Raw genomic sequence first — 15,193 nt, 5'->3', positions numbered from 1 at the left:
AGGAATGCCGAGTACGGTTCTGGGCCACCCAGTACAAGAAAGTTGTGGACAGACTGGAGTGACCCCAGCATAGGCTCTGAGATCCTGCTCCAAAACAGTGCTGCAGCATGCCCAAGAGGCAATTCCTGGCACTGGGGCTTTGCTCCAGAGCCCCCCTTCAGCTATCCTGCTGCCAGGTAAGGATGCTGGCCAGCCCGGGGCCAACAAGAGTGATCTGCTGCTTCTCCCTACAGGGTGAATGCAGGGCATCAGCTCCATGCTTGCCTCTGCTTGCAATTCATTGGGCACACCGACAGTACAGACCCCCAGGGTTGGAAATGAAATTACAACTATTGCATAGGTTTGAGCAGAGTTTATTTTGCAGATGGCAGCTGGCCTGGAGTAGAGGGTGAAGATGTGATGGGTTGTGGCTCCAAAGCCAGCAGGCAAGTAACACTGCACGGCTGCATTTTGCTTTCTCTTTGTGGTTCAGCAGCCATAACTCCAGGACAGCAAAGGTGCTGGAGGCTATCCCTCTGCCTCCCACACCAACCTGCCCACTGCTACCTTTTGCTAGGCTTTTCTCTGAGCAGTGAGCCTGAGTCAGTGCCAGCAGAGGGACATAGTGACCCACGACCCATTCCAGGGCAGTGCCTGCCCAGACACCCTACCCAGCACACCGTCACTTACGAGACAGGGAGGTCGGGAGGTCAGGATGCCACAGTGCCCTGACTGCAACGGCTCGTGCATAAAGTTCCCAGCATAGACTTTCTCCAGCGATTTCCACCTTTTTTTTTTCTCCCTAACACTGGCCTAAAATATGTTTTAAGAAACACATCCTGAATGCAGCTGTGAACATTTCCATGCCCAAAACTGTGACTGATCAACAAACCCATACAGTGGAAGGAAGCTCAGGGCAGAGGGGCACAGGCAATGCATTCATGATGTGTCAAAGACCAGCTGTTGTAAAGAAAGCTGAGCTTATCTCAATGGAAAAGGGACGGGAGGGTGGCTTCTTAGATTAATTACCATATCAGTTGTGTGATCAACTGGTTGTGTAGGTGGCCTGAGTTAATGAAAAGGTGTGAATGTCTTCCTGAGTCAGCCAGACCAGCATGTGGTTCAGCCCAACATAAAGCATAAAAACTGAGCAGCCAACACGACAAACTTCGAAGACAGCTATGGGCTTGAGCTGGCTTCAACTGACACATTTCTTCCTGGTGACTGGTGGTATCCAGCATCCTGATGGTGAGCATACAGTGACCACTAATGGGAATTTTGTTTGTATTGTGATCCAGCTGGATGTTGCAACTGCTATATTGTGCTTGTATTGTGGTTGCATCTTCACTCTGCTAAATCACAATCCTGTCTAACATCAAATATAAGTAATTTGGGAATAACACATTAAACCCTCCTCGTGGAATATCTAAAAGAAACTAGTCAGAGTGTATTGGACAAGAGAAGCACCAGGACTGCAAGGTAGGATGGTCAGAAAACACCTCACCACGCAGCATGCGTCTCTGGGAGGCTGAGTTTACTCAAGACAGCATACACAGCAGTATAACGCACAACGGTTTGAAATGGCCACGCCTTTGTAGTATCAAGGGTAGACTGTGTACAACCTGCCTAACGTAAGCCCAAAACTTCATGAAAGCAAAAGAGTCAGCAGGTGATATTCCCTCCTGACCTTGATTCAGCTTAATTTTTAGTTGCTTCAACAATACAATAATAAGAAACCAACAACTTTGAATGTATCAAAAAGTAAAACTCTAAATATATTTATTATTCAGTTACATTTGTTTTTCATTGCACAAATTTGGTTTTTATCCCCATGTTTTACAGTTTTTTACAAAGCTGCTAAGAGTTTTAGAAAGTGTTCAAATGATCACTTAAGTCTACTTAGGCACAGTTCATTAACACTTAACTCCATTTCTTCCACTTTTTTCCTCTGTGTGAAAGATTTATGGTTGCATTTAAGGTCCAAATTGAAATACATTTCATAGCCTATGCTTTTACAAGCATACTGTCTAAAAAAGAAGTTTTGATTAAATAGTCTCATCTTATCAAATGTTGCCAGCAAAGCCTAAATGAAAGCAACTTCTTTCCCAGAAATGCTGAAATCAACACAACCCTAGGATAAGAGCCATGGTGGCTGACCATTTTCTATGCTAGCCAGTCATAGGATAACAAAGAAACAGTCCTCAAGAGGATTTTAAAATCCCCTGAAAAAAATTACTTTAACTTGGAAATAATTTAAATAATTTATTCTCTACGAAAAATAAGCAAAAGAAAAAAAATCCAGCAAATAAACGACATGTGGTGACAAGGAAAACATTGTATCCCCTGGACTGCTGAGGCTATGTCAAGTACCTTCTCTTCCGATAATGATAGCTTCAAAACCAGAGTGTCATTCCTTGGGGCCACACTCTGTGAAAATGGCTTTGAAGTTTGAAGCTGTCAGGCCTGTTTGAAATGGCTGAAAAAGTGTGAGCTTCTCAATTTCTTACATAACTCTTCTCTTTGGTGAGAAAGCCTGACCACTTCTGGTGTAAGACTCATGTGTTTGGATTAAAGCTCTTTATCTGGGGTGAGATGCTTTCGCATGTAACTGCATATTGCAGTGTTCCCAGGGCACTGGAATGTCCATTCTAGAGGGTCTGAAATGAGCTGAATTTTGCTCAACAACTTTGTTATTAACATATTATTTTGTACAAAATGAGTAGTGTTAAATAAGTGACTGATGCTAAAGGACTCTTCCTGAAGAACATTGACAACTACCCCATCTTTGTTAATGCTGCAGAAAGAAACAATATTTTTAGCTTTTTAGCACCCACATCTGTTGTTGCTATTTAGAAATGAATGAAATATCTTTGAAAGGTGGGCAGTCTTTGCAGCACAGCACAAGGGATGTCAAAGTCTTTGTGTGATTCTCATACAAGAATATTTAGTGCCCATGAACTCCCTGCTGGCTATTGTTTTCAAGGATAACCAGAGCGGCATCTCATGTGAATAGACATTGCACAGCCTTTAGTCCCCTTGCTAAGGAGTCCTGTTTGTGGGAATTTCTGACTATGGAGGTTTATTTATTTAAAGACTTTGGGAAATCATAGGTTTCAGGGAACTAGCAGGGCATAATATTAATTCCTACATGTGTCACAACAGAGGTGCACAGTTAAACAGCAAGCAGTTGCTAGCTCTGCTTGGGTTTACGACACATCCATAAGCCCTGCATTTGGGACAAGAACGAGCATTCCCCCTCCTGTGCTGTGTGCTGAGTCCCTGGGGCAACTGACAGTGTCCTCTCTTGCCCACATTGCGGGAACAAATGAGAGGAGACCCCCAGGCACCAACAAGGCAAGTAGGTCTGTGCACTCCCTTGCCCAGCTCTTCACATCACGAGCAGACTGCATAAAACTGGTCACAGCTGCCAGCCCTGAAACCAATCCTGCAGCTCTTCTTGCCCTAAGCAAAGGGCTGAGGAAGGCGGTGATCTAGAGAGCTGGTGCAAAGGGCTCAGACAAGTGTGGCTGCAGGGCTTGGGGAGACAGTGCAGCCCTGCAGCGTGCTGGGGACTGAGCAACACAGCCTGGAAGAGGGAGCCTGCAGCTGTAGGTAGTTGCAGGCATGGGACAAGGTACTGGCACCTGGGAGCTAAAGAAGCAGCAGCTGCACACACAAGGACAAGCAATACTCCAGCAACCAGGAAGGGCTGTTCATTACTGGCCGTGGTTCTATGAACCTCCCCTGCAGTTGACACACTTCTAGCAGCATTGCTGAAAGGTCTGCAGTGGGTTGGGGGTCCAACTCGCCCTTTGTCCTCTTAATCCCTCTTGGCAAACCCCCCACTGCCAACACTGTGCAGGTTTAAATGTTGTCCTCACTTGTCTAATGAACACCACAGGACCACGGCACCCAGTTGTCTGTGGCTGGTCTTTGGCAGAAAGAGGGAAAGAAGGCCACTGACTCAAAGGACCCAGAGACCTCTGCTGCACCTGAGCTTCACTGGTGAGAACCAGCACACACCACTGCCACTTTAAAGTAGGACCTCACACACTAACTCTCCTTTACCCATCACGAAAGCGCTGGCCCTTGGCACCCACAGTGTAGCCCCCTGATCGGAGCAGGACTATCCCCAGCACCAGGGCAGGGCAGCCATGGCTTTGCCTAGCCACCCAGCTGCAGGGCTGAGCTGTGAGGTGAGAAAGGTGCATGAGGATCACTTTGGAGCTAGAGGTGCCTCTGAAGTTCAGCTGCAGAGTGGTCTCCTAGGGCAGGAGGACAACAGCCACAGGAGCCGCACTGCTCAGTCTAGCGTGGGAAAAGAAACTGGCAGCTGCCTTCAGCCTCCCATCCTCATGTCATGTGGATAGGCAGCAAAACAGGTTGTTCCTAGATCTTAACAGGTGGCTTCTCCACGACCAGAAAACCAAGATTTTCCAAAGTCTTTCACTAGAATTAATGCATGAGCTTGTCACATGAGTGAGTGGGCAAGCAAGGGGAACCTGAAAAAGCACAGCAAGTCCAGAAAAAACTGTCAGGTAATGACTACGGAAAAATGCAACCACCACAAGCCAAGGAAGTCCATGCTGCCTGAAGCATCAGTTTTTCCCCCAGCAAACACCATAGGTGGAATTATCTGCAGGAACTAGAGTCTCCTCCAGTTGCCAGGGGTGGAAAGAGCTGCAGGCCAACACCCTCAGTTAACGGCCTGTGTCCATGCAGAGGTTTCTGAGCTCCAGCTTCAGCTGTTTAATTTGGACATCTCTCTGGTTTACCAGCTCACGTAGTCTACGGATTTCTTCCTGTTGCCGGTAAAACATCTGCAAAAGCTGTAAGAAAAGTCACATTTTACTTCCTTTACACTAAGAAAACACAGGCTCAGCATGTCAAATGCCACCAGTCCTGTCACATCACTTCTGAGAGAAACAGCATCGAATGAGGAGGCCTTCTACCAACACATTGAACATCAGCAGTGTTATGTCCACTAGTCTGGGCTATGAGTGCAAGTGTTTCTCAGCACCATTTACTAATGCTACTTGCTTAATTCAGTGGAAAAGATCAGAAAAAATAACCTTCATACCACTGATCACTCAAAGAAAGCCTAGACACAGAGTATTTGGAGTCTAAGGTCTGCCACATCTCCTGCTCTGGCCTTGGGCAAGTCTTTTTAATTCTCTTCTTCCTGTTGATTATGCTCTGTCCTCTCCAGCTGGGACTAGCCTGGTCTTTCACTGTGCAGCTCTACAAGGGCTGCTTCTGTAACCTTGGGGTGCCAGCTTAGAAACATGGAAAAGAATATCCTTTTTCACACCACAAACTCTGCTGTGGAAATTCCTGCCCCACCAAGATGCAAATGCTATAATCTTGCAGAGCCAAGAAGGGGCTTGCTCCCTCCTTTCCAGACTCCCTCAGCCGGGATGCTGCTGGGGCACACTTCTGCTTCCCATACAACAGCCGGGGCATGTAGAGCGTCTGACCCCCCCAAGAACAAAGACCTCACACTGGCCCAGGTCTGCAAAATAAACGATCCCTGGATTCCATCACCTTGTGAACAGCATCCTTTTGCCAGCTGACTCTGGGCTTCCCCCCACAGCTCCAACCCTACACCCCAGACATTCACACCTCATTTTCAGTTTTTGGCAGTGGATACTCAAATACATCAAAGCCATTGGAGAGGCACATTTGCTCATTTTTTGGCAATTTCTCCTCCGCTTTCAGCTGTTTCCAACTATCTTCGATCTCACTTGGCTTCTGCATGTTCTCCAGTGGCATCCCTCCTCCCCAACCCTGGTGCTGGCTCATGTCAGTAGTTGTCAGGAGTGGCTCTGGCTCAAGAAACTGTGGTAAGGAATTCACAGCTCCAGATCCTGGTCTCAAGGATACCAAGAGAGGCCCTAGGGAGAGATGCAGGTGATGGGTTAGCACTCACAAACCATGCTCAGAAATCAGTTGTAAGCAATTCACTCAAACAACCTGGAGGGATAAACATGGAGACACTTGACTGGAGAGGCTTCCAGAGTTCACAGCAGTGAATATTTTAGTGACCAAATTATTTTAGCTTACAGCCATATTTATTATGTCTCTTCTTTTCCTCCCTTCCTCTTTCTCTGGCAGTTAAGAGGCCAGAGAGCCAGTGGCAGCCTACCCAAGCCCTGGCAAGCTGAAGGGCTGGGAGCTCTCCATGTACTGACCTTTGTTAATTCCATTCAGCCACTCTTGTGCTGTCAGTGCTGGCTGGGCTCCTGTGGTCAAGGGGTAGATGTCTTCCTGGTATGACTCCGACTGCAAGCAAACAAAAGTCCAGAGTCACTATGTCACTGAGGTTTTGGCTTAGTTCCTGACAGTAAGGCCTTTACACATCCAGACAACAGACTGGGCAAGCTTGGCAACACTGGCTAACCTAACTCTCATCAGCTCAGGGTTCCTGACGATGAAGAAGTGGATATGAAGGATGGACCCAAGTCTCACGTCATCAGCCAATCATCTCCTGACAGAAACTGGCCAAGGAAATAATGATGGAGATACCTGACTGGTAGTTGCAATGAGCATTAGCTCTGCTGCCTCTCTGAATTCAGGCACTCATACCTTCCAGTGTTCCTGGAAGTACAGGGCACAGTGCTGACATTTATGATGTACCTTTGCTCACAAGGTGACATGGGAGCTACCTTGGCTAGCTACAGGTTCAAGACCTGGGTCAATCTCTAGCCATACCAGCCCTAAGACTTACTTCTACATCACTCTCAGTGCAAAGGGTCATGCCTTACATGCTGCAGAACAACTGTCTGTATCACGCTTGTACCCACTGGGTAGAAACCTGGGAACCCACTGTCCCCTTTTTCCCAGAGCAATTCTTCTTCCCACAGTAAGGAGATTTTCATGTCACCCAACATCATCCCCAACCCCTCTCTCTCTTTTGGCAGTATGTCAAATAGATGCCACCAACTGAGGAAGTTTACAGCCAGCTAGTTGACCTGACAGTTGCACCCAAGCAGAGCAGATCAGTGAGCAAGTCTTAGAAAGTCAGCCATTACACAGACACATAGCCCCTCAGTTCCCCAGCCAGCGTTTGTTGGCAGGGCTGCCCCACAAACTGACTAGTTTTGTCCCTCAGACCAGTAGAGTGAAAAATCACTTGTTCTACCTACTCTTCTGTCCCCGAGAATCACAGAGAATAGGCACTGCCCTCTTTTTCACTGATAACTGTCCCAGACAAGAACATGACCTAAGGTTAACTTACCCGTCGAGGCACAATCATGGAGACAGGCTCAATCAGATTTTTAGTTGGGATCAGTTTGTAGAAACGGAAAATCTCACAAGCTGACACTTCAAGGCCTCTCTTTGGCATCATTCCTGGTGGGACAGCATGAAACAAATGGGGTATAAATCTCCCTAGGAAAGTTAATGTCATCCACCATAGAAAAAGGGTCATGAAACAACAAAAGGAGTCACAGCTTCAGCTCCACAGCAGCATGGTTTGAAATCTGCACCCAAAACCGGCTCAGTGGCACAAATAATGAGACTGAAAAATTTTTTTTCTGTCAGACCACAGAGTTACACACAGGGTCTGTGCTTTTGCTCTAAGCGTCTTGTTCCTTATTCATTCTCATGAGGTGCAAATACAGTGACCAGGACTGAGCATAACTGGCAGGTTACACCACAGGATTTGACTGTCAGGATCATCACGAAGGGATTTCAGGACACCTAAACAACTCCAGAATAGCTATATGGGTCAGGCTGAAATCCCTTCCAGCCCAGTATCCTCCCTGCAACACTGTCCCATCTGCCAGACAGCACCATTTGTTTTTCAGGGACTGGCTAAGCCACACAAGGTCTTTAAGTACCTGGTAACCTCAGTGGATTTCTCTCTCATGAGCTTGTACAGTCCAAAGCCTACAACAATGTCAATTACCTTGTCAAAAGAGATTGCCTCATCTTGCTTCACGGTGTCCTACAGAAACTTTGTTTTCTACTAATACCAAATGACTTCATTAAACAGTAGATTCTTTGTGAAGAACTGTTGCTCCCTACATTATGCATTCATCTAAATGGAAATCTAAACTCCACTCTTCTACGCTGTATTTTGTTTTGGCAGTACTGGAAGAGAAGCTTTTGTGCAATAACCTTAGCAGTATGTTTGATCAGCAGAACAGATCAGGTTAGGGAACTAGACTTGATCCACTCAGGCCTTTTAAATACACTCCCTTTTCTTGGAATGATTTTTAAAAAGACTATGTCAACATAAAATCAGGATGCTATACAATGGAAAGACTATAAAAGCTGAATAACAGAGAGATCTTCCACCTAATTTTTTAATAATTTATTCCTTTCCAATAACAGTTTTTTGAAGACCTGCAGGCACAAAACCCAGTGCTGCAGAATATCTGTACCAATGTCCTGGAAGAATGGGAGTGTCCCCAGGTAGTATGGAGGGGTCCTAAAACCACGTCAGTATATAGAGGAATATGGCTTACAGGGTAGACTGGAGAAGGTTCAAAAAAGGGCAACCAATAGGGTCTGAGGGCGGAAAGCCAAATCTTGTAGATGAACGAGTTAAACAGTGGGTAGTATGCCAATGGGTTCATAAGCAAGGGTCTCCAGTGGAGAAGAGGTGACCTAATCACAGCAGGTCTATCTATAAATGTGAAATGCCAGTACAGGAGAAGGTAGGCAAGCAATAAGACTGAAGGCGTTAAAATGTGGAGCACCCATTACCAGAGAAATCCCAGAGTGGAAACAAAGTCAACAGAGTTCATTGCCAAAAATCTTGGAGCAGTTTCACAATGGGCAAGGAGCATCTTCCACCTTTAAATCCAGACCATCCTTCCTTCCACCTATACCAGATATGTGAGAGGGGACACAGCAGTGACTGGTAAAGCTGCCTAGCCCATGCCCCCCTGGTCAGAAGGAATCCCTCCAGGCTGTGACCCTGTAATACCAACTGTGATATACAGGTGAGCTGGGCCAAGCTGACTGTTGTGCACCTGTAAATCTAGGTGGAGACTGGAATCTGACCCACTCGATTTTCTAAGTGATATTTTGGATTGTCCTGGACTCCCAACAGCCTCTAAAACAAAGAAGCCACCATGCTCTTATAACAGTAGAAATACACTGCCACTCACCAATTCCCTTCTGTGGTAAATGAGAACGATATTCCATCAGGTAGTTCAGGTATGGTTTCTCAGGGCTTATCTCATAGTACCGTATATTCCCATCACCCTAAAGGCAAAGAAAATGAACATGAGCCAAGATCTGCTGTTCAGCATGAGGATCTGAGAAGAATGCCTGGCCCCAGAAGCCATGCAGGGTCAGGAATGAACCAACTGTTTACCCCTATGTGGGGAAGTTAGGGCTCTACAGTGTACCTCACCACAGTAATCATGGTACATCTTCAGTGGCAAACACAGCCTGATGTTGCAGCACCCTCAGGCCCCATCCCATCAGCCTATATGCTCAGGTTAACATGCTTCAGGAGCATCTTTGACTTCAGCATGACGCAACACAGACCAGGAGAAGAATCAGACAGGACAGCATTTGATGACATGGAAAGCACTTACCTTTCCCACCACATAAAGCATGTGTGTGTCTGAGTCATAGAAGGGAAACAGGAGTCCCGAGGAGCCATCAAGATCCTCCTCCAATAAAGGCACAGAAAGGTCATCCTGGGCAAGACACAGGAAAAACAGACTGATGTGATCACCTGTCAGTCACCACATGTCAGGGACACCTTACCTGAACCCCAAAAGGCAGCAGCATTTGAGCACAGCTCTGTAATGATCCTAGGCAATGGCCAGCTGCCCTGAGGAGAGGACTTCTTCAAAGCTCTATGGGTGGGAAGTGGGTGCTCTGTCCCTGGCTCTTGTCTGAGTGCAGCACTTCAGGACATCAGTTCCTACCACCAGAATATCTCAGGGACTTTGATGACATTTCGGGGGTAGATACGATAAAAGACACTGCCTGCCTCTACGTGGCCCACCAGGTTGAGGGAGATGGAGGAGCCTGTGGGTCATGTACGCATCACACACTGAATTACTCATGCTCCCTCACTACCTCTAATGAAGGAAATACCTCCTCAATACTGCACCACCCACCACAAGAATAGTCTATATCAGCCAAGCAGGTGGGAAAGTGTCCATTGCAAGGGAAAAAACTCCCATTGGCCTTTTGCAGGTAAGCCACGCAGGATGACATAGCACACCACTCTGTACATAAGGCTGGCATGTCTTATACAAAGCTATGCCTGCACTGCTGAAGGGATCAATGTTGGGAGGAGTAATGGGGCAGAGTATGGCACCCCATGGCTGCCATTGTGGCTACTGTCACATCGATATGTATTTAGCACAGGGTTAACACATACTTTGTCCTGCAGAACTGCCCTGCTACAGGCTCCAGAAAGCCATAGCTTCTTTTTAGATGTGATAATGATATGCGTGGATGTGGACCTCAAAAAGATGCCTCCTGGGCAGGTCCTGTGCCAATGCCTGTCCCTAAGAGGCTGCACACACCTGGCCCCTCAGGCCTTCCCACTGTGTTCTCAAACTAAGTGTGGCCAGCTCCTCCAGCAGCTCTGAAGGCAGTGAAACCCATCTGAGACCCATGGTGTGTCAGAGCACTGCTCAGCTTTGTGGCAAGCCTTCAGACCACAGCACAGTACATTCCCTCTCACATATGCAAAGAAGCCATGTCCAAACATTGCTAAATGGCAAATCATAGTTGGTGTACAAAGGGGACAGCACAACAAAGAGGCAAAAGATTGTGCCACAAGGTGGTTGACATGGAGGGACAAAGTGAGATGCTGACAAAGGAAAAGCACCTCAGTGCATATGAGAGGAGTAGAAGAAAGCATGATTCCATAAGGCTAGCAGCTGTCATAATACATCATGTCTTGGAAGTGACCAATAAGTGCTACCTGAATACTCTACTGTCAGGAATCATCAGAAATCAAACACACCCCACATCTTTTTCTCCATTGAGGGCTTCATCTGAGTAGGCTCTGCCTAGAGCTCATTTCTCTTTCCAGCAGCAGTAACAACTTGCCAGTAAGACCAGTAGGGCTGCTTTTAAGTCAGAGCTACAGTGACCACCCACGGGCCCTTTCAATGATTTCTTGCCATAGTGGGCACAGCATTCTCTTTGTTCTGGTGGCTTTCTATGCTAAAAGCTTTGAAAGCTTCTTCAGAAACTCATATTCATTTAACTGTGTGGTAGCAGTAAGACCTATCACCCATTAAGAATTTGACAGATCACTTCTGAATTGCTGATATAAACCAATTCTCAGATATTTGGCAGGTGGAAAAGTTACAGGGATAGCAAAAGAGAGAAAGCTGAGGATGGTATTGTTAAGATTGCTGGTCCAACTCACTTGATCCCATAATGCAATTTGCCTATTATTCCACCGAGACGTTCCAGTAGAGAACAGCTTTTTCATGTTTCCAAGGAACAAGACTTTATTCACTTTGTGAGACTTGTAGCTGGCTTCCTATAGGAAAAGAAAGGACGCTGCGTGAGTAAGACACAGCACCTGATGCATAGCTACATTTCATGTTACATGAGACTTCTGATTCAGTCACTTCTGAAAGATCTGCTCAGCCTGGCTGAACTACAGTGAGCAGGTTTTCATGGGGATCCAAGAAAGGTGGCCTAAACATTTCAGGAACATTCCCAAAAGTCCAATCAATCTAACTATTGACTTGCAAGAGGGTAATCCCTATTGTTGTAGGCAGGACTTTCTGAGTACACATATCTGTGCAAATACCTACAAAACACAGTCAGTTTCACCTTACCATCTGACAGGCAACAAGAACAACCCTGGAAGTGGGATAGATGTACATTTGCATCCACCTGTCCACCCGATATCTACAAGCCCTCCCCAAGGTGCCCCACAGAGAACTGCAAGAGGAACCTATTACACAAGCACAGAATCCCAGGTGGGAAGGGACCTCAGGGATCATCTACTCCAGCCTTTCTAGGAAGAGCAGAGTCTAGACAAGAGGGCCCAGCACCCTGTCCAGACGACTCTTGAAGGTGGCCAACGTGGCCAAGTCAACCACTTCCCTGGGGAGATTATTCCAATGGTGACTGTCCTCACTGTGAAAAATTTCCCTCTCGTGTCCAATTGGAATCTCCCCAAGAGCAACTTGTGTCCATTCTCCCTTGTCCTCTCCATGGGACTCCGTGTAAAAAGGGAGCCACCATCTTCTTTGTAGCTACCCCCTAAGTACTGGTACATGGTGAGGAGGTCGCCTCTGAGCCTCCTTTTCTCAAGGCTGAACAAACCCAGCTCTCCCAGCCTATCCTTATATGGCAGCCTTCCCAGTCCTCTGATCATCTTGGTGGCCCTTCTCTGGACCCCTTGCAGCCTGTCCACATCCTTTTTGTATAGCGGGGACCAGAACTGTACACAGTACTCCAGTATTAAAACTGTGCACTTCAAAAAGGGTTTCAGCAAGCAAGGAGCACGGTAGCAAGATACAGGAACCCTGTTTTCAACAATGACAGCAAGCGTTCCATGAAAAGTGGAAGGCAATAGCACCACCCAGTACCTTGGACAACATGAGGCACAACTGCATCTTCTTTAATGATGATGAATCTACACAGAAGGGGAAACACTCCAAGGGGTGAGATCAGCTGGACCACAAACCTCTGAAGCCAACCTACCTGTAGGACTGCTCCTGAACGAGGGTCTATCAGACGTATCTTTCTGTCCCTGCAGGCTGTGGCAAGAAGACTACCATCTGTGTTGAATGACATGGAGAGGACCACATCTTTGTGAGCATCGAAGATCTTCACTGGGTTCGAGATGACAGCCTCCTTGGTGTCAAGGTTCCAGACCATTATCTGGAGCAAAAGACAAACAGCAGCCCTTTGCTGCCTGACCAACTGGGGACTTTGTGTACCCTATTCACTTCTTCCTCTCTTCTCTACATGTACAGATCTTACCATCATAAGTGGTTGTTCTCCAGCATTTAAAATAATTCCTGGTACTTATAGCAATATATCAGGGACACAGTGTCTGCCCAGAATGTCCGATATTCTGATTTCCTTTGCAATCACATTTTATACATAAAAATGGTCAGCATCAGTGCAGATATTTGCACTAGCACAAGATGAAGCCAAGCAAAAGTGCATGGCATTGCATATTGTATCCAATCCAGTAAAGGAGGAGGGCAGGGTAGACCGAAGTTCATCAGAAGGCTGGAAAATTAGCAAGCCCTTTTGAACTTGTAGGAATGTCCTTTTGCCTTTGGGGTCACCATGGAATTTCCCCCTGAAGAAGGCTTCTGAACTCTTTAGTATTATCTTACAGCTTAAAATTAAAACAAATTTCAAAACACCCTGCCAATTAGGGTGTCCCAGGAGGAGAGCTCCTCAGACAACAGACCCACCTTGTAGTCATAGCCAGAGCTGAAGAGGATGTTATAAGCAGTCGGATGCCATTCAATGAGGCCCACTCTTCGAACATGCCCAAGAAGTTCCTTCTTCGGATTGGTAATGTTTCTTGTTAGCAAGTGCTTGGGGATGTCCCAGATTTTAACCTGAATGGCACAGGATGGGTCTTTATGAGATTCCTGAGTAAGAAGCTAATTTGAAACTTACCAGTAAGTGTTATTCCCTTGGTATTATTATTCCCTTGGTAGTGAATAGGAATGTTTCTGGCTTTATTGAATGCCAGTCCTTTAAATCAGTACCTTTACTTTTCTGTGGGCTTGAAGACTCCTCTTTGCCCTCACTCTTTACCCAGCAGTTTTACCAGTTTGTTGTAACTTGGATTTCAACCCTTAAGCTGTCAGCACAATTTCAGAAAATTATTCCCAAGGGGAAGAAGTAAAGCACATATCTTGCAGACCTTGCCTCCTAACAAACTTCCTAAACAAATATGCAATAAATTTCAGCAGAGTCCCAGAAGATATTACAGCAGTGATTGATCCAAGCAGCCATCCTCTCAATGCTACCTGGGAAAAGAGCCGAGAACTCCCCTGATCAGATGACAGCTGTAGGACTGTTTGTCCCCTAGAAAACTGCACCAGTGCTGAATGCTTTGCAAATGTCACAGCCACTTGCCAAAGTACACGAAGCCCATCCAGGTGGCCACACAGCAGATGCCCTGAGCAGAGAGACTGGGCAGCACCACGCTGAAGTCACTCAACCCTGGGAGCATGCAGTCTCATAAGAGGTCTACCTGCAGCCCTGGGTTCTTCTAGAAGGATGCTGCTTGAAGACAAAAATCCTCTGCCCTTCTGGGGTGGAATAAGACAACAGAGGAAACCTGCAAAAGAGGCTGAACCTGTGCAGATAAAATGAAAGAGTCTTTCTCACACTAACCCTAGAAGCACAAGTATTTAGGATGTTAACAGATAATTAATGCTTTGGCTCAATTAAAATTATTGTGGTTGTCGTGATTTTTCTAGGACTTAACCTGAAGCAAAAGGGAAATGCTCTTTGAAGCAGAGTGTTTGTGGAAATTATCTACACCTGCCCAACTCTCCCAGTTTTTGGCTGATGAGGATCACACCTTTCTAAACCAAAGGAGAGGCACAAATTCTGGGACCTGCTGGGAGAGATCATGAGCACCCTTCTCAACAGTGTTTATCCCACTAAGGAATCAAGCCCATCAGAAACCTAAGGACCATAGGGTCCAGTAGCCTCCAGATGAACTTCTACAGTGGTAAGAGAAAGCATCACGCTTTACAGCTTCAACAGCTATGACTAAAGGAATGGGGCTGAGAGAGTAGGAAAGGGAAAAATAGGTTGTGTTCACACTAAGAACAACTGCCTAGAATGAACCATTCACTCCCCATGCTATGAAATCGTTGGTGGTAAAAGCAGGGAAAAGGCCCCGGCTAGAATCTCAGGATGCATTAAATGGCAGAAATTCACAGAATCCCAGGTTGGAAGGGACCTCAGGGATCATCTAGTCCAACCTTTCTAGGAAGAGCAGAGTCTAAACAAGAGGGCCCAGCACCCTGTCCAGACGACTCTTGAAGGTGGCCAACGTGGCCAAGTCAACCACTTCCCTGGGGAGATTATTCCAATGGTGACTGTCCTCACTGTGAAAAATTTCCCTCTCGTGTCCAATTGGAATCTCCCCAAGAGCAACTTGTGTCCATTCCCCCTTGTCCTCTTCATGGGACTCCGTGTAAAAAGGGAGCCTCCATCTTCTTTGTAGCTACCCCTTAAGTACTGGTACATGGTGAGGAGGTCCCCTCTGAGCCTCCTT

General features: G+C 46.4%; 1 protein-coding gene across 1 annotated transcript in view; it reads right to left on the bottom strand.

Moving 5' to 3' along the window:
* Positions 1-1,729: 1,729 nt before the first annotated feature.
* CORO2A (coronin 2A) overlaps positions 1,730-15,193 on the bottom strand; it is a 60,793-nt gene continuing 47,329 nt past the window's right edge. Inside the window, exons 4-12 of the mRNA XM_064438451.1 lie at positions 13,362-13,511; positions 12,634-12,813; positions 11,339-11,455; positions 9,534-9,638; positions 9,099-9,195; positions 7,217-7,329; positions 6,171-6,261; positions 5,602-5,873; positions 1,730-4,808 (exon numbers count right to left, since the gene is read on the bottom strand). Coding sequence (XP_064294521.1) covers positions 4,680-4,808; positions 5,602-5,873; positions 6,171-6,261; positions 7,217-7,329; positions 9,099-9,195; positions 9,534-9,638; positions 11,339-11,455; positions 12,634-12,813; positions 13,362-13,511 — 1,254 coding nt within the window. The 3' untranslated portion in view covers positions 1,730-4,679. The remainder of the gene's footprint in view (positions 4,809-5,601; positions 5,874-6,170; positions 6,262-7,216; positions 7,330-9,098; positions 9,196-9,533; positions 9,639-11,338; positions 11,456-12,633; positions 12,814-13,361; positions 13,512-15,193) is intronic.

This window comes from Phalacrocorax carbo, chromosome Z, assembly GCF_963921805.1.
Source record: "Phalacrocorax carbo chromosome Z, bPhaCar2.1, whole genome shotgun sequence".
Classification (NCBI taxonomy): Eukaryota; Metazoa; Chordata; class Aves; order Suliformes; family Phalacrocoracidae; genus Phalacrocorax; species Phalacrocorax carbo.
This window is presented reverse-complemented; position numbering and strand designations above follow the sequence as displayed.